At 37.5% G+C, this 25,448-nt stretch overlaps 1 protein-coding gene across 6 annotated transcripts in view; it reads left to right on the forward strand.

Annotated features, from left to right (window-relative positions):
* Positions 1 to 25,448, forward strand: part of dip2ca (disco-interacting protein 2 homolog Ca) — a 130,484-nt gene that overhangs the window by 40,142 nt on the left and 64,894 nt on the right. For all 6 annotated transcript variants that reach the window (XM_048174099.1, XM_048174094.1, XM_048174095.1 and 3 more), the window contains exon 2: positions 20,724 to 20,795. In XM_048174099.1, coding sequence (XP_048030056.1) covers positions 20,724 to 20,795 — 72 coding nt within the window. The remainder of the gene's footprint in view (positions 1 to 20,723; positions 20,796 to 25,448) is intronic.

The following is a 25,448-nucleotide window of genomic DNA, read 5'->3' on the forward strand; positions in this document are numbered from 1 at the left end:
CTTTTATTTAAAAAGTTTAGCTTGAATTTGATTATTTGATCCCTTGATGAACAATAGAGGTCAATGCAAAGTCCCAATTTAAATTTAGTTAGGTGAACTTGGTATATTAAGTACCAGATCCTCCGTGGTTTCCAAAGTGTTTTTGAGTAGAAGACTGTCGCCCTCATTCCAGCAGTGAAGACGGATGAGTGCCTATCTCACTGTTCAAACCGTCATCTGATGGTCTGCTCTTGTTCATCCAAAATATATAAGAGCCAGCCGTGATAGAAGCTATCCAAGATGACGAGGCATCTCCATGGCAACTTGCGGAGGATTTTGATGTTGCCAGCCCTCCATCATGAAAAGACTTTGATCTCAAGAATTAGAGAGGCAGTTAGTGGTGACCCTTCTCACATGTTCTCCTTTACTTTCCTTCTCCCAACCTTTTTGTTGCTCTTTCTCACTTGTGTCATGCCTTCATAAGATTCTTCAGCCAAGGGGATTTTGTATCTCAGTTGTTATTTTTATTCATACTCATTTAAAATATTTTTCAGCTATTTTATATGAAGGTCACATTAAAACTGTCTAGACACTTTTTTCCTTGTGCCTTCATTTTTATCTTCATGCTTTTATCCATATTATTTTATTATTTTACCCTTCAACTAGACCCAGACTATAAATCATACAATCATAAAAATATTATTTATTATATTCATTTCTAAACAACAAGTAAATTAAAGATTTTTTAATGGTATCAAGATGTAATCTTGTTAAATTATGCAAAAAAAGTGTAAAAATATTATTGTGTGTATTTAAATTACATAAAATGTTAACTAAATGTTAAGGTCTGGTCACATTTACCATTGTTTAGTGAATTGTCGTTGGTGAAGTCCTGTCATTAAATTAGGAATTCGAGTGAATGTGAAAGATTTGCCCAAATAGATTTTGCAAAAGTTTTTCAAGTGAATTCGCCACGTTAACAAACGGAGAGATGCTTCCATGTGATCTGTACTTCGTACAATGCTACAGTATTGACAATACCAAGTAGACATTTTTTGGGCCGCAAAATTTCACTAAGACCACACCTTTAGACTGCAGTTTTATTCCATAAAAGTTATTGACATTGTGTTTTATACTTTGTTGGTTATGGAATTTGCACTGAACAAAAACTCTGCCGTTTTGAGCGGTGTTGAGTGGATTCTGACTAATTAAAACATCTGATTGGCCATTGTGTTCACGCACTCAACAGATATGTCTGTGATTGACTACAAAGCTCAATGCTGCAAAAACACGTAAATAGAAACCCTTGACTCTCTCAACAGAGCGCTTGCACAAACACACATGAGTGTTTTAAAGCAGCCGGCTATCATTGGATACCGGTACTGCAGAACGACAAATATTGTCATGTTAAATTAACAAATAAATCATTGGCGGGACAAACAATCATTTTGGCGGCCTCAAATTTTTTCAATGTAGGAAAAACCCTGGTATACTGCATTTACCCCTACATTTAGTGACATTGTTTGTAGCTAAATTAAATAAATAAGTGTGTTTTAGGGTTTAATTTCAGGTCCACAGGGCCAAAGTGCCCATAGTTGAAGAATCGGCCAGTTGTGTCCACTCATCACTTCTCCCATCCTCCTTGGCACTCCTGCCGTGAGCGAATGCCTGACCTTTATCCTCATCCCTGGCTCCCATAATGGTCCGGCTTGTCATATTATTATTTTTCTACTTTGATTAGCTCTCACCTTGCAGACCCTTCACACTGACAGAAATATCCTCGCCTAATGTTCCCTCTCACCCATTAGAGCTCTGTTGTACTCCTGGAGTCATTTGTTTGGTGACAAAGAATGTTGGCGAATAAAATGAATGTTGACTTTTATCCAAATGGGGATTTGAACTCGCTAGTTTGGTGAGGGGTGAGTGGGGGGGTTCTAGCATGCCAGACTCTATTATGACTCAGTCTGCTGAGTGTAAATAGCCATTTTATTCTTATATCTTTAATTCATAAAACAAGACACATTCACCTGCTGTCTCTGAGGTTACATAACTAGACCATGTCATCAGAAAACAAAGCTATCTTCTCTTTTGTCCTGCCTTTTCAGGTCTGCATGTTTATTTGTAAGGAAGTACATATATGTACTAGCCTGACGTGGTCATACTCAATTCTAGTTCGAATATGAGTTTGATACTGCTCCATTGGGCTTTGATTATGGGGGCGTATTTCAACCGATCCAGGAAAGACCTCAATTGGATAGACCTACAACCAATCAGAGCTACAGAGTAAGTGACGTATGTTGAGCGACGCATAGTTGTCAACAGAACTCTTCTTAGCGACAATCGGGGCCAGCTGATAAATCAAACTTTTGCTGAATCCCGTAGGAAGGACGGCAAAGACATCTTTCCCATCGACAAATGCCTTAATCGCGGTCCTCTATTCCTTTTTCAAAATTAATGCGCTGTCGATATCTTCTATAACGGACGCAATGGCGGAATCTACACATCTCAGTTCTTCAGCAGCCATCATTGTTGTCAACTAATTGACCTTTCGCAAAGACCCGCCCCCCTTAGTTACTGTTGCTTTGTCCGACAAGTCGTGGCGCTGTCACGCCACACAGAGTGGAAAATACATCGCGGAGCAAAGAGGAAACTGACAACACATCGACAGACGAGGCAGAGCAGGTTACTTATGATATTAAACAAAGTCCCAGCTTTCAAACTGTGTAGTTATTAAAAAAATTCAAACAATAAAAACCGTTTTGTGGCTCTTTAATGGGTTGTGACCATGATCAAGAGGCTCGTGAACCGATCATCTCTTCCTACTAGTCCATTTATAGCATCAAATAAACATGAATGAACATGAAAATGAATGTTGTTTCAAACGCGGAAAGACGTCAATATGCATAATTTTTCAAGTTTATCTCCACCGAGGTTAATCTTCTAACTCCTGACTGCTTTGTCGGACAAAATGGCGGATGCGGCGTTCTGATTGGTTAGATCGCTTGTCAATCAAACTCCCCAAACGCTCTTTGATGACGTGGCTGATTACGTTTCTGGTGATAATCTGTCAATCATCGCCCTGACAATGTGATTGGTCCGAACAGTTTCTGTTCGGGCATAATTACTCCTCTACGGATCGAGTCCAGACCGAACTCCCCGACCTCAAAATGTTGTGGGCGGGGCTAAGTTCGGCTGGCATCCAGGCTATATATGTACCTGTGTTTCGATTTATTAGAAATGCATTGTTTGGCTTAAAGGGATAGTTCACCCAAAAATAAATTGATGAGATATATTTTTAAGAATGTTTTTATCCATAAAATGAAAGTCAGTGGGGTCCAAAACCAATTTGGACCCCATTTACTTTTTATTTTATAGACGAAAAACATACTTTAAAATAAACATACTTTTTGTTTTCCACAGTTGATCAAATTCGGAAGACACAAGTAAATGATTTTTGGATGAACTATCCCTTTGGAGGTTATTCAAAATACAAAATTTCTTATTGATTGAGCGTGATCTATATAGCTTTAATTGAAGGTGTGAAAGTTCATTTTCAACAATAAGCTCTCAAGCTGAAAACTGTTTTTTATGATCATTTTCACCTTGTAATGAGGTTTGAAAGAAGGTTCTTCTCCTAATGCATCATGACAGACCTGCCAATAACCAGTCGTGCTCTTGTTTGGTCTTGTCCTGCAATCTTTAGCTCCTGTCTGCATGCACCACATGCTCAGCTGATCTATAAGGCAACAAAATTGACATTAATGGTTTTATTAGACTCCTAATGGTGAATGCAATTGTTGCCCCTGTCAAGCATAGTCCTCCTAACAGACTGCTTAAGTCGAACACTTATTTATTTATTTCTTTCGACTGAAAAGAAGATTGAGCTTTTAAAGTTGTTCCCGTGAGTTTGACGAATGCAAACGCTGGAGCGAATTAATCTTCCCGGTAATGCGTTTTCATTTGATTGAATAGAATCCGGCGCACTATGGCATTCGGGGAGTCGGGTTAATAGAAGGCTGGCTAAAAGCGCTTGGGTTCTCCGTGCCAGCGGACCACTCACTGACCCGGGACGGGGGAGTGGGGATGTGTGCGATGGAATCCCCAAAGTGTTCGCAGTTCTCTTCTAATTGATTATGTGTCACGGCGATACGTCCAGAATAGGACCGCCTCCTTAAAAGCTTCTGTTTGTACGCCTACTGATTTACGTCGGAGCATTTGCAAAGAGAGACACAGAGATGGAATTCTAAACTAAGACCTCAAATAATGGCATGATGTGATTTGTGAATGCACTCAGTGTGATTACCTCTGTGCTGTGATAGATCCATGCAAGCTGTTGACTGCGGGTTCCAGCACAAGAGCACATGAACACATGCCGCTAGACAGTCTGTCTCCACTATATGCTGCTATGAAAACTTTATGTGCATTATATAGGCAGCATTTTTCACTTACATTTTTTCAACCTTAATACTTTTCCCTGTCAAATTCTGTCATTATTTATTCACCTCTGTCTTTATTACTTTAATGTTTTTTCAAACTTGTATGATTTTCTTTTCCATAGAACACAGAATGAGGTATTTTTAAGAATGTAGTTGATGGATCTTGTCCAAGCAATTACAATAAATTGTAAATTATAGTGTTGTTATGCCTAAATTAAGCATTTAAACAATGAATTTGTTTAATGAATTTGATAAAATAGTATAGAATTTCATTATTGGCCATTAGTAAGCATTTTAGCCATAAGATGAAAATAATTATTGGCTTATTTTTATCAATATTTTATTGATTTCAATCTTCAAAAATGCACTACATCCCAAATCTTCTTAAGCCATAAAATATCTTTGTGTAAGAGGAAGCAGCTGAAATTGATCAATTTATTTTTAAATTTATTAAGTCATTTTTTCACTAAAAATCTACTTGCTTGCTCAATGTTTGATTTTTGGGAACAATTATTCATTTTTAGTGGGTTCTTTTCAAATAAATCAATTGTTTTGGTTCACAAAGTTAGCCTGAATGATTCATCCTCAAATCTTGGTTCAACTCGATTCGGTTTCACCTTAATTTAAGTCATTATTCACTAATAATTATGGAGCACCGCACATGACATGTGGAAGAAAAAATAGATATTGTGGCCATGAATTAAGAATTTCCTCCAATGACTTAATTATTCATGATCACGTTTTATTCATTTTTTCCCCCTTTCGTTTTAGTTAAATCATGGCCACGCAGTGGTAATTTGTTCCCTTGTTTTAATTTAGTTAAATTATGGCCATCTAATTTGTTCCCAACTAAAATGAGGGAATGAATTAAGTTGTGGGAGCAAATTATTAATTCATGGCACAGTATCTTTTTTTTAATATATATATCATGTGCGAGGCTTAGTAAATACCCCCCCGAATAGCCAACTAAAAATTAGTCAACTAGAAGAGGCTTAGTCAACCAAAATTTAGTCAGTTAGTCGCAGAAAAAAAACCTCCTCAGGAAGTGGCGCACAGTTTTTGTGAACTGAACTGAATCAACTGATTCATTGAAAATATCTGATTCATTCACTATTCATACATCAGACTAAGCACATTTTCAGTTAATAATTTTCAGTCACTTTCATGGTATTTTTATGATGCATTTGCAACGCAGTCCCATTTTTTTGTAATTGCATAAAAAGACTGACCAGCTACATTCAGCTACAAGCAATGGCAGACAGAGAAAGTTTTTTTTTTTTTGTAATTCCTTCTGATGACACTAGTGACACTGAAGTTACAGACTACATCTTTAAATCAGTTGCAGTTGGTAACAAATCCAGAGTTCATATGGAGGGACCTCATTCTGTTCAACTGATGAGGACTTTAGAAAGTCATTTTGAATACTGATATTGTCAAATGTGATATCATAGCAGGGGTTTATAGTTTCTCTGAACTTTCATCTGTTCTGTGGCCACAGCTGCCTGTGTAATTCACCACACAGAACAGGATTTAGATCGATTTACTTCAGAATTATTCCTGTCATCTTATCGATGTGGCAGCCATTGACATGGTTGGTCTGGAATCTCCTCAGAGTAAAAGTGATTTTGGAAGAGCCCACCGTGGGGAATCTGTCATTTTAACCAGCTAATCTAAATGCAAATGAGCATCAGGCATGACCCCCATCTCCAGGAAAAAAGGTAAAATGTTTACCGAGAGGAAGAGGTTTGTCCTTAGAACCAGTTCAGGAAGCACAGAAAAAACTGCATGTGAAGTCATGGCTGACAAATGCTAAATAAAATCAATGTGGCAACTAGCATGTTTTTCTGCATGTGTCATGTATTTAAATGTTAATAATATTCATCCCCACTCATTCACAATCAATCAAAATTACATGCGAAACCAAATGAGAGTGACAGCCACTTTTGGTTCTGTTACGCCTCTCTTTACACTTTTGTTTGTCTGGGTTCGAACGGGTTTCTTGCTCTCATCGACAGTGTTGTTGAGCCTAGGGGGCAAGCAAAAAATACGGAGAACGGCTAGCTGGAATCATGTTCTGTCTATTTGATGAGAGAAGGTTCTTGTGCAAGGTCGAGCACATCGAGATGCCAGTCTCTATTCTTCCTTCCCACGCTGTCACAGACAGATGCAAAAAAAACAAAAAAAAACAGGTGGCAATATTACAGCTCTGCTGATTTTCACTGATGAGAGATGCAAACCTAGGCTGATCATTGTGGTCTGATGATCCTTATTTGATTATTACAGTCCATATTAGTTAAAAAAGAGACATCCTCAGCTTAGAATCAAACTTTAATAATCAACTCCAAGTAAGGCTGGAGTATTCAAATAAGAGTCTACCTTAGAGTCTGATTCTAAGCTGAGTTCTTCTCCTTGACCCTGAGCCGAGTGTTAAGCTCTGATACTGAGCTGAATGGTACTGTATGTAGAATAAGAGATTTAGGCTGTGGATTTATGCTGTAGTAGAGTGACTCAGTGGACCCAGATTTAAAAGAGCTTTACACAGAGCCAGACCATTTTATTGACCCACAAACGGCTTGCGGATCCAGCCAAACCACTTCTTTTTAAAGTATCATAAGTGTAATATGCAAATCTCCAGCTTTTGTAGAGCCTAAATATGAGGGCTTTTGATGTTTTTGAAAAGCAGTGGATTTTAGGGTATTTAATTGAATTGGACCCACTTACTCCCACTAATCTGTTATTCAATTTTTAATTTTCACATACAGTACCTTTAGGAGCACATTTGATAGAGTCTGGCATGTGGGACATGGTAAGTCTATTGGTCTTTTTTCCCTGCCACATCTGTGTTTAGAGCTCCAACAGTGCACTGGGACTGATTGTTATTTCATCTGCCTCCGTTCCAAAGCCAGCAAATCACTCAACAGAGCGTCAGGTTGTCCAGCAGCAGGACTAATCAAGCACTGTGTCTTTATTAGTCAAGTGGACAAAAGGGTTTCCATCAGCACTCACTTTCAGTGATTAGCAATTCTCTTCAGGTTATCGATGTGGTGATAGTACCTATGCATGGAACTCTGAGTCATGAAATTGACCTTTATTAAATTTTCTTAATGTGGGTTTCTGGTCTGATATTTTTTCGTATGGTGCATTATAATGATAAAAATTACATGTACAGTGGGTACGGAAAGTATTCAGACCCCCCTTAAATTTTTCACTCTTTGTTATATTGCAGCCATTTGCTAAAATCATTTAAGTTCATTTTTTTTCCTCATTAATGTACACACAGCACCCCATATTGACAGAAAAACACAGAATTGTTGACATTTTTGCAGATTTATTAAAAAAGAAAAACTGAAATATCACATGGTCCTAAGTATTCAGACCCTTTGCTGTGACACTCATATATTTAACTCAGGTGCTGTCCATTTCTTCCGATCATCCTTGAGATGGTTCTACACCTTCATTTGAGTCCAGCTGTGTTTGATTGTACTGATTGGACTTGATTAGTAAAGCCACACACCTGTCTATATAAGACCTTATAGCTCACAGTGCATGTCAGAGCAAATGAGAATCATGAGGTCAAAGGAACTACCTGAAGAGCTCAGAGACAGAATTGTGGCAAGGCACAGATCTGGCCAAGGTTACAAAAAAATTCTGCTGCACTTAAGTTTCCTAAGAGCACAGTGGCCTCCATAATCCTTAAATGGAAGACGTTTGGGATGACCAGAACCCTTCCTAGAGCTGGCCATCCGGCCAAACTGAGCTATCAGGGGAGAAGAACCTTGGTGAGAGAGGTAAAGAAGAACCCAAAGAACCTAAAGGCTGAGCTCCAGAGATGCAGTCGGGAGATGGGAGAAAGTTGTAGAAAGTCAACCATCACTGCAGCCCTCCACCAGTCGGGGCTTTATGGCAGAGTGGCCCGACGGAAGCCTCTCCTCAATGCAAGACACATGAAAGCCTACATGGAGTTTGCCAAGATGGTGAGAAATAAGATTCTCTGGTCTGATGAGACCAAGATAGAACTTTTTGGCCTTAATTCTAAGCGGTATGTGTGGAGAAAACCAGGCACTGCTCATCACCTGTCCAATACAGTCCCAACAGTGAAGCATGGTGGTGGCAGCATCATGCTGTGGGGGTGTTTTTCAGCTGCAGGGACAGGACGACTGGTTGCAATTGAGGGAAAGATGAATGCGGCCAAGTACAGAGATATCCTGGATGAAAACCTTCTCCAGAGTGCTCAGGACCGCAGACTGGGCCGAAGGTTTACCTTCCAACAAGACAATGACTCTAAGCACACAGCTAAAATAACGAAGGAGTGGCTTCACAACAACTCCGTGACTGTTCTTGAATGGCCCAGCCAGAGCCCTGACTTAAACCCAAGTCTAAGTATTCAGGGTCTGAATACTTAGGACCATGTGATATTTCAGTTTTTCTTTTTTAATAAATTTGCAAAAATGTCAACAATTCTGTGTTTTTCTGTCAATATGGGGTGCTGTGTGTACATTAATGAGGAAAAAAAATGAACTTAAATGATTTTAGCAAATGGCTGCAATATAACAAAGAGTTAAAAATTTAAGGGGGTCTGAATACTTTCCGTACCCACTGTATATAAAAAAAGTAGTTTTTAGTTTGTAGAATTGTATTTTTAATATATTTAGGCATATAGTATAGAATTTTAGTATCAACCAGGGCTTGACATCAACACCCGCCAAATGCAGGTGGATTTCAGCAGTGGCGTGTAACGTAGTCACTCCTACTAGCCACTTTGGTGGGCTAAATTTTAATTTATATAGGCTAAATAAACATTTTTCTAATTGTAGTCTTTTAATAAAAGGCATCTGAAATAATGTTGTCAAAAATATAAATTTTCGATACATATCGGCTTTCTCGCTCTCTCATCTCTCCAAAAGCGAGTTGACACACAAACCGCATAATTTTACTCATTCCCGCAAATTTTGTGCTCACACCTAAAGTGCGTGAGCATAAAGCCACCTCTCAGTACTAAATTGAGTTGTTTTTCACTGCTTATATCACTTAAACGGTCAAATACACACAAAATAATGTCAAAATGCCGGTCTTAGCGAGTATTCATGTAAAACCAGTCAGTTGTTTTAACACGTGTAACAGTATGGATCCATGTATCAGGTTTTAAAGTGACAGCAGCCTAATATACCTGCTGCCAAATTATGAGATAATAAAAATATCTAAATGGCAGTTTTTCCCCATGATGTCAAAATTGTGGCCAGTGAAAATGCTGAGTGGCTAGTAACTTTGGAAAACCACTAGTAAAAGAAGTTAATGTCAAGCCCTGGTATCAACGATTTATCAGTTGTTAACAATATCGGCCAACATTTTTATTTTAGTACATTTCTACTTTAATCACAATATAAGAATTTCCACTGATTTGTGCACAGCCTTGATTCAAACTTTTGTCACCCAAACGAGCACCACCACCACTACTTAGTGTGAACATATAATCTAGACAAGTTTTCAGTCTTATCACAGCACAAGGAAATTAAGTTAAACAACAACTTGTTCCTCTTTATATAATGAATATCAGAGTATCATGTTCCTGCTCCACTGAACTGCTTCATGAAATCATGTTGGTTCAATTTCATCCGTTAACATTTAGATGGTATGAATGAAGACTTGTTCCAGAAAACAAGTCTTGCATGAGCTTTCGCTAAGGCCTCAGTGGATTCAATATTCTGTGAGACTAATGGAGAATTATCACTCTGGTGTTTGCTGACTCTCGCTTTCTCTTATAGTCACCATAGTTACCTGATCTCCCATGACTACAAGTGTTCCATCACCTCAAGGAGTGATGCGTTTATTATTATGAAAATTATACCCGAATAAACACGGTTATATGAGAAAATTCCCTTTAATACAATTTTAAAAAACTGCTTTTCGACAGTCTCTCAGCCTTTTATGTTTTGATATTTGTTGTATCCTCTGGATGATTGTGTGGGGGAAAACAGTCTTGATGTATCTGATCAGATAAGGTCTATCGCAACTGAAACCATCCACATCGGCCTTTCCTGTCAATGTGCTGTGCTTCCTGTTATCTTTTTTTTTTTTTTTTTTTATGTTTGCAGCGCTTGTTGATATTGACACCTCTCTCTCTCGTACAATGCTTGCAGCCTTATCGCCGAGCTTCTACAAAGGGGTCAAGGGAAGAGTACTTCCTCTGGGAAAGACATATTTCAATTTAAGTATGGTTTATTCATCGAGTTGCTGGGGCAAGGCTGAGCGCTAATGTACCTTCTCTGCCACAGAGAAATGAGGCTTTTACATGTCCCAAATACCTGGCCTTGCATACATTTAAAAGATTTGAATGACCTTCATATCCACAAGTGAATGTTTTTTTGTTTTATTCGAGAGATCTGTGTCAGTTGAGTAAAACTCTCATTGATGGGGAGGTTTATTACCAGCGCATTGGAGAGACCATGCCTCAGCAGTTTTCTGATATACCCCCTCCCATGAGGATATACAGGCAAAGAAAAACATGTTGACTGCGTTGTTTCCATATCAGACAACGGTTTTAACTGTCAGAAATAGCAGTTAGCCCTTCAGGCGCAACCTTTTGTTTAGTAATTTGATCCGTGTTCAGCTGTTCGGGGGTAAAACACATAGCTCATTGTTACTTTTTGAAATGCATCATGGGATGTGTGTGGGTGAACGATGCAGTTGATGTGTAAATATAAGGAGTGATGTCATTTAGGAGGGTCAAGGAGTGTGGGGTTGATGTGCTAAATAAAAATATGCTTTTGACACTTTTGCAAATTAAAATTTCTGAATTTCAAATATGGATGCACAGATTTTTTTTAATAATATTCACATTTTAATTTCTTTATTTTATATATTTTTTAATTTTATAATGATATGCTCATTTAAACTATTTTTACATTTTGATTTCCCTTGCCATCTAACGCTTACTCGAAATTAATCTTTAAAAACATTAATAACACTGTTAAGTGAAATTATTAGCAAATCTCAAAATAAATATCTTTTTCATGCTGTACTTTTGAATGTTTTGAAATTAATTTGTTGCGTTTTGATCGATTGATATTCTTTTGTGTTTTATTTTGAATTTATTTATACAAAATGGTATTTTATAAATTTAATTGTTTATATTTTAATTTTAATAGAATATTTATCAGTTATGGGTAGGGCTGGGCGATATATCGCATGAGATTGTCACGCGCATTTCGTCAGTAAAGCCGGTTCCCTGATTACCGCTAAATCGCCATCACCTGCTTTCAAATGGAGCGGCATTTAATAGACAGAACCGTAGATCACTGACAAGCTACACAATATCGCGTTCATTATCGAAGGCGATTCATCTGCCATATGAACGCGATATTGCGCGGCTTGTCAGTGAACTACGGCTCTGTCTATTAAATGCCGCTCCATTTGAAAGCAGGTGATGGCGATTTAGCGGTAATCAGGGAACCGGCTTTACTGATGAAATGCGCGTGACAATCGCATGCGATATATCGCCCAGCCCTAGTTATGGGCCATAACAATTAATTATTTAAGTTGAAATTAATTATTGACTTGTTAGTATTGGCCAGTATTTTAATTACTGTGCATCCCTAATCAGAATTTAAACTCACTCACTGATTTGTGCAATATCATTGCATTAGATAAAATGTCATTCCAAATGTCTTATCTTATTTTTTTCGTAAGTAATTCAAATTTCCTTAGCAATATTTGCAATTACATTTAACCAGCTGGTCACAGCATAATTTTTAGTATGAAGTCAGTTCCTCAAGTTCACACAGGTGTCCTACCAAAATACATTTTTACTTCTTAAAATTAAACAGTTGTTTTTCACTGCTTATATCACTTAAACGGTCAAATACACACAAAATAATCTCAAAATGTCGGTCTTAGCTAGTATTCATGTAAAACCAGTCAGTTGTTTTAACATGTGTAACAGTATGGATCCATGTATCAGGTTTTAAAGTGACAGCAGCCTAATATACCTGCTGCCAAATTATGAGATAATAAAAATATCTAAATGGCAGTTTTTCCACATGATGTCAAAATTGTGGCCAGTGAACATGCGGAGTGGCTAGTAACTTTGGAAAACCACTAGCCACAGTGGCTGGTGAATAAAAGAAGTTAATGTCAAGCCCTGGTATCAATCCATTCCAAATGTCATTTTTAGTATGAAGTCAGTTCCTCAAGTTCACACAGGTGTCCTACCAAAATACATTTTTACTTCTTAAAATTAAACATTATATTAATGTATCACTTAGGGGTGTAATGATACGCTCATGTCACGATTTGATACATATCACGATACTGAACTCACAATACGATATTATTGCGATACTCTAAGACATATGGTAAAAGGATAACAAAAAATGTACTGTTGATTAAAATGTTAAATTTGGAATTACATTGGGGGTGGAAATTAATAGGCTTGGACTTGGTGCAGGTAACCCAATGCACAGGTCAATGGTGACACCAGAATAAAAATATTTATGATTCTAACGCTGAACAACAGATTTATTTTAGAAGAATATGTTTGCACTGACTAGATATATTAAAAAAAATGTGGGCCACTTTTTACTGGTAACATAAGACATTTGGCATTATCAGGACCCACAAATATTCCCCCATTGCATTATTATACATTATATTCAACATTATATATAGTAGTTTAATGTAGTACAGACACTAAAACTCTGTGAACTTTTATTTTTTCTCACACAGTAATTTTCATTTTGGGTGAACTGTACACAACACATGTTGTCTCTATCCATGATACGATTTTGTTGCATTTTTGTATTGCGATATATTGTGACACAATATATTGTTAGAGCCCTAGTATCACTTAAACACAACTTAATGTGAGATGTTTTGTTAAAAAAATGTGCTATCTTTCTTTAAAATAAATGCCACAGGCTTTGACATTTCTTTATCTAACGCAGTGACATTCATACATTTTAAAGTGTGTTTTAAGTTTCCAAAAACTTTTTGAGGACGCTGTATTTGCTGCATATTTTGCCCTTCACACTCCCTCGCACACATACACAGGTAGATTATCCAGCACATCTGACGACTCGGCCTTTTGCCTGATTAGATCCCTGTGGAATACTCCCTCACACCAAACAGGAAACCAATGACATCACAATATCCTGTCATTTTGGAACACAGCCCTGTGACATCATATTCCTAGCACTGCACTGTTGAAAAACCTTCATTTTGATAGAGCTAAAGATGGGTTATATTATACAAATCGATGCAAAAGCTCTGTCAGCTTTGGTGTAATGCTATAACACTAGACCCTAGCATTGCTTGTGCTCTTGTAGGCCCTAAAAAGGCCTATGAAGGACTTGTAAATATTCTCCGAGCTTGTAATCCTCTTAGATAAATAGAAGAGAATTTTTGCTTGTGAGGTTGCGATTTCCATAGAGGCAGATTCTTTCCACCGAAGCCCATTATTAAGACGTTTATGTTGTGGAAGAAGCAAAAGGATGGTTTCCTGTATTCTGTGAGCCATAAGCTCCATCACCTGGAACATGTAATTACACTGTGCGCTCGTGAAAAACGAAGAATTGTAATGTAGAACTTTTTGTTGAGTGGAATGAAGCCATTTTGTTACACATTTGCCTAAGACACCAGCATAGGCTCGCTCAGTGTTTTTCAGCTGAGAAGAGATTCATATACTGTAGGGTTTTTTTTTTTTTTTCAATGTAGTCACATCCAGATGTAAGCTCATCCAGAAACACATGGGGTAATAGGATCTCCTGGAGCCCGGCCTGCAGCACGGGACTGTTTTACATTCAGTCTGTTCTGAAGGAATTTCAGATGGGTGGATTTACTGTCAGATCCCATTCCAGTCTATAATGATGATAGTAACAAGAATAAGTCTTAAATAGAGCTGGATAATATATTAAATATTGATGATGATTTTGCTGATATATGGGTCAATGACGTCATTTTTTTTGTCCAAGGCCTTAATAATAATAAAAAACAAAGATATGACATCCAAAGTATGTAAGGTAGCACAACTAGATCTCTTTCATTGAATCCAAAAGGTTTTAATTATATTTTGTTACATATAAAGGTATTTTAAAGATTTTGAAGTGTCGAAAGGTCATTCGGTTTAACCGTCCAAAGGCCAATTCAGCCATTTCATTTGTGATTAAAATATCTTAAAATGTAATAAATGTATATATTTTTTTATTCTGGCATAATTTTATAACATCATATATTAACATAGTGCAATGGTATTAAAATTATGTGTAGAAGTCGTTGCTTTGTTATGAGAAAGAATGTCTGGAAAAATGAACTTCATTGGTGTCATTCGGAGTAACCAATATAAAAGGACCATTTTAGATCAAGTCATGCGGTCAATATCATGTGACAGGATGTGACATCATTCAGACACCTGCAAAGGATCACATGGTCATGAACCAAAGTAACTAGCTAGATATCAGCCTGTTAGCATTGTTTGAAAATATCGTCATTCAATATAACCAAAAGTGTCATTCGGTAAAACCGAAATTTTGGTTAAACCAAATTACTTTTTTGGTGGCACAGTTTGTCCATCTTGTAAAAAATGACAAAAGCAGTGTTAATTTATTATAAAAACCACATAATTTCATTGTGTTAACACTTAATAAAACTTCAAAATTAATTAAATCTCCATTATGTTTTTTTTACGCTTTTTAAAAACCTTATCCGTCAATGACCTATATTATAAAATTAAGCAACATTGTAAATATTAGGATTTTAATGCAGTGCTAAGTTTCCTAAATTCTATCATTATCACTATCATCTATCATCATCTATAATTTCACAGTCATTCCCTGTTGTGAGACTAGGGATGTGCACCATGAACAATCAAATTAACATTTAAATGGAAATTTTGTAACTGACTAGTCGACTAATTTAGCAAACCCCCAGAAGACAGTCAAAAAACAACAGTCTGTATAAGTGTTCCATTTGAAATAGCCTACTTAATCTATAAATCCATGAAATCCCATACTGAATGCTGCTAAAAATAGGTCATATACATGCAAAGTGCTTGCCTTGCATTATTAAACTTAGCGTCCACTTAATCTACGTAAGCCAATATAGACATTTATTAAAATTAGATGACAGTTTAGGACCAATATGTACAAACTCAGTATTCCTAAAATAAAAGTTAGATTGCACATCCAGGTTTGAACGTGCTTCTCGTGTATGAAAAATACCTATACAGGACAGGTGGCAAAATCGAAAGTAAAGCTTTGCATGCACCGCCAACTTTACATTTAAGAGTATTCTATTCATTAGAATATTGATAAAGATCTGTGGTTGTCAAGTAAGTTTCATTCATAATGTATTTCATTCATCAATGCTCCAGATATACACTTTTCAAAATAATGTATCATTTAAAAAATGTAACATTGACATGACAGCAATTTGAACGTGGAAATATAAAACATAATGTGGAAAAAATGTATCTAAATGCCTAGTATTTCCAATGTCTACTGGCAACAGCAGAGTTTAGTCGACTAGTTTTGCACATCCCTAGTTGTGACACACAAATATGACAGTATTAAAGGTGCCCTAGAATTAGAATTTGAATTTACCTCGGCATAGTTGAATAACAAGAGTTCAGTACATGGAAAAGACATACAGTGAGTTTCAAACCCCATTGTTTCCTCCTTCTTATGTAAATCTCATTTGTTTAAAAGACTTCCGGAAAACACTCGGATCTCAACATAACACCGACTGTTACGTAACAGTCAGGATCATTAATATGTATGACCCCAATATTTGCATAATGCCAGCCCATTCGACGCATTAGACAAGGAAAGGCAGTATTAACGTCTGGATCTGTGCAGAGCTGAATCATCAGACTAGGTAAGCAAGCAAGAACAACAGCGAAAAATGGCAGATGGAGCAATAATAACTGACATGATCCATGATATCATGATATTTTTAGTGATATTTGTAAATTGTCTTTCTAAATGTTTCATTAGCATGTTGCTAATGTACTGTTAAATGTGGTTAAAGTTACCATCGTTTCTTACTGTATTCACGGAGACAAGAGCCGTCGCTATTTTCATTTTTAAACACTTGCAGTCTGTATAATTCATAAACACAACTTCATTCTTTATAAATCTCTCCAACAGTGTCTAATGTTAGCTTTAGCCACAGAGCATAGCCTCAAACTCACACAGAATCAAACTTAACCATCTAAATAAATACTTTACTCACATAATTCGAAGCATGCATACAGCATGCATGACGAACATCTTGTAAAGATCCATTTGAGGGTTATATTAGCTGTGTGAACTTTGTTTATGCGATGTATATATAGTCGAGAGCTTGTGGGGCAGAGGGAGCGCATCTCTTAAAGGGGCCGTGCTGAAAAAATCAGCGCATAGTTAATGATGCCCCAAAATAGGCAGTTAAAAAAATTAATAAAAAAAAATCTATGGGGTATTTTGAGCTGAAACTTCACAGACACATTCAGGGGACACCTAGGACTTATATTACATCTTGTAAAAAAACAATCTAGGGCACCTTTAAGAAAATTTGAAAGTTCAGTACCAAAACAGTGTTAGAGTTTGATTCTTTTCAGTGAATCAGTTCAAACTACCAGTTTTAGCAGATAGATTAAATATGATTCAATGATTTGTTTGCATCATTCACTCAGAAATGACATGTATCTATACACACACACACATTATCTAATATTTTACCTAGCTTATATCTTACACTCTTTCTGCTAATGAAAAGGAGGCATCTCCAGTATCTCCAGTAATTTGCATTGATGCCTGTGCAGAGATGTTTTGATTGCTGTGCTTTTTAACTCAATTAAATTAACATTATTTAGACCCGCAGTGCTTGTCTGTCTCTCCTGTCGATCTACAGTGTGGTTGTTCTTGGCCGCTTCCTGTCGTTTTGGACTATGTGAGATGCTTGTTGTCTTTGAAGGTGTGTGATGTTACTCGCAGGAATCCGATGTCATATAAATCTGTCAGCAGAAACATTGAAGTACATACCACTCTTTCTGCAGATCATATTGCTTATGGAGAACAACTAAAAGTTCCTCTAACACATCAGAAGTATGTCGTAGCACAAATGAACCGGGGTGAGTTATGCACCGAAGTTAAATTGTTAGGATTGAGGTTTGTTCAAATCCTCAACTGTGGGTTTGGGCAATACTAATAGTAGTTGCTTTTGAAAGCGCCACTAATGAGTAAAATATTATCTACCATACAACTCTTGATTTTGTTTGTACATCTGTTTAATTTTTCAGAAAATATGAGACGGCAGCATATGCAACAAGTCTGACAGCTGCTCTTTGTTTCGTACGACATGTTTTCAGTTGGCAGCTGCCAAGTACGTGAAATATGTAGCCAACGTCACACCCCCAGCAGATTAAACAGCGGCGTGTCACACACCTGGAGGATAACTGTCCGGTAGCCGCCTGTCATTCCTGCCACCCTCGTTTCCACTCTCTTCACGACGGAGGCTGCTGCACTCTCGTTTTTCTTGCTTTTAATGGTTACAGACTTAGGCAGAGGTGTCAAAATTTATAAGGGACTCGTCCCTCAGGGAAGGACAAGGAGAGAATTAGACGATGAGAGAGAGAGAGAGAGAGTGTGTGTGTGTGCGAAGCAAAGAATAAGTAAGCGAGATAAGGACAGGCAATGCTATGTATCTCCTGAGCAGAAACCACCACATAAGGCGGTTTGATTGGCGGCAAGTGGGTGTGAAGAAATGAATCATCCAGTCTCTGTTTAAAAAAAAAACCTTTTCATTTTCTTCTTCTGTGTTTTCTTTCATCCCAAAGCCCGCTTCATCCTCCTCCTCATCAAGCCTTTAGCCTCCCAGCCATTTTTATTGGGCTGTTAAAGAGGTCATTAGGGAAAAACAGCCTTCACTGTCACTTTTTCCTGTCCTTCCGAGGATCCAAACAGTGGTTGATCACTAGATCACTTCATTGTAGAGTGTGTGGGAACATCATTTTGTTGATTCATGTGGAATCATGGGTGAGGAGGACGAGATTAACTTTGATTCCAAAACATACTGAAGCTGCCTACCTGGACTGTATTTTAAGGCATCATCTTCTGAAAGTGGTTCCAAAAGGTAGGCAGCATGATGTTGCCTATTAGGGGTGGTTGATTATGATTTCACATTTTTAACTTTAGTTAGTGTGTAATGTTGCTGTTTGAGCATAAACAACATCTGCAAAGTTACGATGCTTAAAGTTCAAAGAGTTTTAAAGAATTTGCTGTTTAAGGACTACAACAAACGGCTGGAAGGGACTACAATGAGCTTCTTCCTGGGTTTGTGACATCACTAACCCTAAAATTTACATAAACCCCTCCCCCGAGAACACGCAACAAAGGGGGGTGAGGCCATGTTGGGCTGCTTTAGAGAAGAGGAAGAGTTGTTGTAGTAGAGTGTTGTTACCATGCCGTCATTTTTACACCGGACTGCTTCACAAACGAGGGTCAATGATTTGCACAAAAGATTAACATGACGGCACATGCTAGTCGATGAGTTGAATCAACTCCACAGCAACTACATAAATTTATCCACTATCCATTCAGAAACGTCCGGTTGTATTCTAAAAGTTGTAACTTCTTCCTGAGTCTCTTCATCTGATGTAAGGCTGAACACTGTTACTGACAATTGTCATTTTGGCTGCGTGAGATTCTCCAGCTTTGTTGTTGTTGAGCAACCGAAGCGCAAGCTGTTAAAGCTCCGCCCTCTTTTGGTAAGTGGGCCGGGAGCAGCAGCTCATTTGCATTTAAAGGGACACACCGAAAAAGGGGCAAATTTGACAAGCTATAATACTTATGGGTAACTTATAATATAATACTGTGGGGTATTTTGAGCTGAAACTTCACAGACACATTCTGGGGACACCAGAGACTTATATTACGTCTTGTAAAAGGGGCATTTTAGGTCCCATTTAAAGGTGCAGTGTAAATTTTAGTGACATCTAGCGGTGAGGTTGCGAATTGCAATATAGAGAAGCTACCGTGGCCGACACAGGACAAAAAATGTTCTCATCTGAGACGGCAGAGAGTAGCTAGTCAAGCAAACGCACTCTGTAGAGCAGTAAGGGGACCCGCGGTGTATGTAGTTAGAAATGGCTCATTCTAAGGTAATAAAAACATAACGGTTCATTATGTAAGGTCTTTATACACAACTGAAAACATAGTTATGTATATTATATTGCATTTCTGTCAATATATCCTAATAAAATTTACAAATATCTTTGGCCTTATTATATTTCAAAAACGAGTTTGCATATATCCTTCATTGAGAATCCTGGAATGCATTGCTCAGTCAATAAGGTCTGTTAGTAAGATTTTATTTTATTTTTTTTGAAAGAACTGAATAATTTTTATTCGGCAAGAATGCATAAACTTGATTAAAAGTGACAGTTAAAACTTTTACCTCTGATTTCACAGACAAGGCTTAAGCCTAGACCCAGACTAAAATGCATGTTTGAGTTGTCTTAACTGAAAGCAACTTGCACTGACAGTGCAATATCAGTGCCATTGTTTTGTCTCAAGATGCACAACAGTAATGTTTTTTCCTAAGGCACGATTATATAAGCTTCTTAAATGCCCTAATTTAACTAAGGCCTAATCCTGGCTTAATCTAAGCTTTGTCTGTGAAACCAGGCCTTAGATTGTTACAATATATTTCTATTTCAAATAAATGCTTAGTTTTGCATTGTAAGCATGGGACCATGCTAACATCAAACTTCATTTGTGTGTGCTGCACATGAGTGCAATTTGTGTGCTTTTCAGAGTTAAAGTCTGAAATAAGTAATTTTCTTTTTTTATCCTAACTTAAAAAGCAGCTGTATGTAGACAACGGACAGCAAGGCAGCTCTCTAGGTTTTGTAACGGAACTATTGATTCATGGTTGCTCTCGCATTTAGTTATTCTGTCACTTGCCGAGTTTCCGTCGCTCTCTCGTTATGCACCAGATCTTTTCTTAATTTCCACGCAAATGTGACGGCCCAGTCGCCTAATGCTTTGTGACAAGTCACAAAACCTTGTTACATTAATCATTGCAGGATGTGCTCTGTGTCACCCACACCATCCGGATGGTTTCCTCAAAGATCTGCCCATAAACACCTTACCTAACCATTAAAAAAAATAATTAAAAAAATTACCAAACAAAAAATGGATACCCTGAATGAAAGAGGAGTTGTGGTGTTGGTTTAGTGTTATAATCTGCTTAAGCAGAGAGGCGATTGTGATTTGTTTGTTTTTTACATTTATGAATGCTCTTTGCACATTTTGTGACGCTCCCTTTCTCTTGCAGGCGACATCACTCAGAAAGGATATGAAAAGAAGAGGTCAAAACTGCTCGGAGCATATCTGCCACAGCCTCCAGGTAAGAGCCACAACTCTCACCTCACATTTAGAGGGTCACAGAATGCGTTTGTACCCACAGACTTGCATTTGCACGGGTTTAAACAGCTGACTGAACCAGCTTTTCTACAGCAGATGGGCTTGCCTTTCTTTCTCTCATTTAAACTGATCCCAAAAACCTGCAATGGGAATCTGTTTCCTGTGGTCTAATATTCTAAGCCTTAAGATCTCAACAGATGGATTTCACAGTCGTTCTCTCGTACATAAACAAGCAATGACTTTTGTAGGGCATCCTAGGGTGCATCACTATGCAGTTGGTAAGGTATTCAGAGTGGTTAGCACACCTACATATGGATCGGGTTTCAACTTTAATACAGGCATATGGGATTTAATTGCCCATTTTATCATCTGACAAAATGATAATTGATTTCTTAAAGAACTTGTATGATTTGAAGTATCATTCATGTCTGTAGCACTTAAAGTTAGAGGTTTGTTCACATCTCTAACCCTAAGTAATATGATTTTTTTTAAATGTAGGTCATATGATCAGATATCCGATTTAGAAACATATTTGAAAGTGGCCCAAATCAAATGTGGAAAAATTGGAAGAAGATTCAGTTTTTGCCAGATAAAGGTGAAAAAAAAAAAAAATCAGAATCGGTTGAAAGTGTAAATTTAGCCTCAAAGTCTGAAGTTCCCCGGCTCTATTTAGTCTTTTTACTCCTGTGAAAATCTTATTTGGAAAGCGAGGCCATCCATAAACCGGTCCAGCCCCAGACTTAATCAGTCTATTTGCCCGCTTGTTCTTCAGTGCTGCTTTAAAATGAGCTGATAAGTGACTGTAGGCACCAGAATTAAGAGGCTCCTTTAAGCTCTTCTCAAGAGCTTCATAAAAGGTGCTTAGAACTTTTTTCCTCCCTTTTCATTGAACTGAAACAACCTCCTCTTATGAATATTACTGGAAAAGAAATCAAATGTTCAGTGTTGCTTTTCAATACATGGTTCCTCAGTTGATCAGTCTAGTCACCCGTTTAAGTGCACTTAAATAAATACTTTGCATTTAGACTACTGATAAAACGCAGTGTCTCCAGCTTCTGATGGCATTAGTCTTTAAAAGTGCGCCTCAATCATTAAAAGGAAGAGCTAGGTAAAGTAATTGCTTGGCGTTGAAGAACGTTTTAAGAAGAACTGCTTTTTTCCCCCAATGAGACGATTTATTCTCTATTACATTTATCCCAGACAGTATTCGCAATATATTTAAACTAGTTTCACAGTCTCTCCTTGCTTTGTGCATGAATAAGCTCAAATCAATTCAAAATTCATTTGCTACATCTCTCAAAAATGTCATGGAACTCTTTGTGTGGCATTTTTTGTTTTAAAGTGTTTCTGTAAAAATATATACAGATAAATACTGCTATAATTATTTTTACATCAGTGCATGTAAAAAAAGATTACATTTTCTGCATATATTATGTTCATTGTTAAAGTGTGGAAAATTTATTTTTAACTTTTATTTAACTTTTTTTACTTGATATTTTAAAGGGGAACTATAATGCCCTTTTAATTACAAGATGTAATATAAGTCTCCCAGAATGTGTCTGTGAGGTTTCAGCTCAAAGTACCCCATAGATCATTTATTATAGCTTGTCAAATTTGCCCCTATTTGGGTGTGAGCAAAAACATGCAGTTTTTGTGTCAGTTTAAATGCAAATGAGCTGCTGCACCTGGGCCCCTTTCCAGAAGAGGGCGGAGCTTTAACAGTTTGCGCTTCAGTTGCTCAACAACAACAAAGCTGGAGAATCTCACGCAGCCAAAATGACGATTTTCAGTAGCGGTGTTCAGCCTTGCATTGTTCAAAAAGGAGTCAGACATTGATGAAGAGACTCAGGAAGAAGTTACAACTTTTAGAATGAAACTGGACGTTTCTGAATGGTTAGTGGATAAATGTATGTAGTTGCTGTGGAGTTGATTCAACTCATCGACTAGCATGTGTCGTCATGTTAATCTTTTCTGCAAATCCAGCGTTGAATTGACCCTCGTTTGTGAAGCAGTCCGGCGTAAAATTACAGCAACAACACTCTACTGCAACAACTCTAAAGCAGCCCAAAATGGCCTCACCCCTTTGTTGCATGTTCTCAGGGGCGGGGTTTATGTAAATTTTAGGGTTTGTGATGTCACCAACCCGGGAAGAAGCTTGTTGTAGTCCCTTCCAGCCATTTGTTGTAGTCCTTAAAATGCAATTTCTCTAAAAGAAAATCTCTCTCTTTGCATTGAGCTTTGAGCATCGCAACTTTTCAGATGTTGTTTATGCTCAAACAGCAACATTACACACTAACTAAAGTTAGAAAAAAAGTGAAATCATAATCAAGGACCACTTTAAAGTCACCTTTTTGAAGGCAATTTGCAGGCAAATGCATACATATCAAGATATATATTTTCAAATGGCTGAAAAAAATATTAAGATATTATATTTTAGCTATATCACCCAGACCTACTTACAATGGTAATGCTGCTTTTAGAGTTTAGTAAGAATTTATGTAACTTTTGAAGGTCTCTGATTTGTACTCGGCTTGTCTGGCTGCATTGTTGATTAGCAAGGCTTCTGTTGCCATAGCAACAGGCAGCCCGCATATTCCCAGTCTGGCTCCCGGCGAAAAAAATACATGACATCATGCTCGGGCACAAAGCATGTACGTGGCATGAAGAGCGGCATGCGCCAGACTCAACGCGACGCCTTCTTTCTTGCAGGAACTCGTGTTATTTAACAGTCCCGTGACGGCATGAACTACTTTAACGATCAGTCCTTTATGTAGTGGAGCAAGGGAGCGTGGCATAGTGACACCTCCCTCAGTGCCCAGCCTGATTGTGTGTGTGTGTGTCTCCTAGTTTTTAAGAGCATCAGGTTACTAGCACAGAGGAGAGATTGTTTCCGCTGCTGCCTTCGACTGAATGACAGGCGTACTTAGACGTTAACCCAATCAGTATTGATCGGTGACTGTTACCCTTGGCTTTTTAGTAGAAGGAAGACTGTGTGTTCATTGTACTTGAGTCAGAAAATCACATCCTCTGCTGCATGAGCTGGTGTATGATTCTGACTTAACCTGCTGTCTCACCTTCTGCCTTATTGAATGAATAAATCCACCGGCTGATGTCTTTGGCTATGGCAGCACGGGGCCAAAATTGATTTCTCCGGCCTGCACGCAGAGCTCTTGGCTGGTGTGCCGAGCGCAACCTGGGCCGTCTCACGTGTCCTAAAATCTGCCAGGAGGAGCAGAGTGGTGCTAAGCTCTCTGCTCAGAATCCAAGACAACAAAGAACAACAGAACAGAATAGAGCTGGCTCATCACAAGAGCCACTGATATATGAGTCATTGTGGACTATTCGCTGCTGTGTGTGCCTGGAATTAAATATTTTATCTATTCTCAATTAGGGCTGCATTGGCATAGACATTTTGGCAAATATGGATTGTCTATAAATGGCTCAGCAGAAATCAGATTTCTGCAGAATGCCATTCATAAAATAAAAACAAAACAAACAAACAACCAAAAAAACTCTTTTTAGAATTAAAAAAAAAGTTCTATTTTAAATAAATTTAAATAAGTTGCATAGGTCTACAATTGTTTAAATTTTGTTTTTTTAATGGCTTGCATTTTTTAATGTAATTTAATTTAATTTAATTTAATTTAATTTAATTTTTTAATTTTATTTTATTTTATTTTATTTTGCACTTCCACACAGGTGAAATAAAGCTTCAAAGCATTACAATGTAGAGTAGAAAGGCTAACTGAACTGTTTAGCTCTTTTTATCTTGGCATTGAAAAAGAATGTACTGTTTAAGTTAAATAAAATAAATTGTATAAAATAAGATATCTCCTTCAATAACTACAGATAATTGATATGTATTTTTTGTGCTTTTTTTGATTGCTTAGTTTTTGCTTGAGTTTGTTTTTTGTTTGGAATTTTACATGTCTCCTAACAATATCTTTGACAAAACATTATAATGTTCTGTATAGGGATGCTAACGATTAATCAATGATCGATTAATTGTCGATAATAATTTAATCAATAAAGCTTATTGATTCGTCCATTAAGCAAGGCCATCATTAGAGTGAGTAATTATGAAGTTCGTGCGGCTCATGCACAAAACACGTGCAGCAGACACACAAGGAAAATTGAAGCGAGCACGCTGTAGTTACGTATTCTAAATTTATTATCATCTTCAAGCCATGCAATGGATTAGGTAGGCTAGCCATTTATGTCTAAACATAATTAACCAAGGGTTAACTACTTCGCCACAATAAAAGTCAATAGAATAAACAACAAGTATTAAGATCCTGGTTGATGAGTGATAATCTTCCAGTGCTGTTTTAAGCTGTTGTGTTCCTATTTTATGGCGCATAGAAAATCAAGACCTGTCAATCTGAGCAATCAAACCAATCCAAGCATCCGATTGGTCTCTACACATTGTCTCTACCCACTGTACCCACCCATCACACCAAGATCCAGTTTCTATTGGTTGAATTTTAAAATGGCGTTTAAAATGGGAAAACATTGCATCATGATCGCGACGTGATTGAATCCCAGAAGTCCTATAGCTTTAGCCAAGCAGCATTGTGATATTCACATTGTCTTATGTTGTGTTTGGGCTCAGTTGAGACCACCTGCTCTAATTAAA

This window comes from Megalobrama amblycephala, linkage group LG22 (genome assembly GCF_018812025.1).
Source record: "Megalobrama amblycephala isolate DHTTF-2021 linkage group LG22, ASM1881202v1, whole genome shotgun sequence".
NCBI lineage: Eukaryota > Metazoa > Chordata > Actinopteri > Cypriniformes > Xenocyprididae > Megalobrama > Megalobrama amblycephala.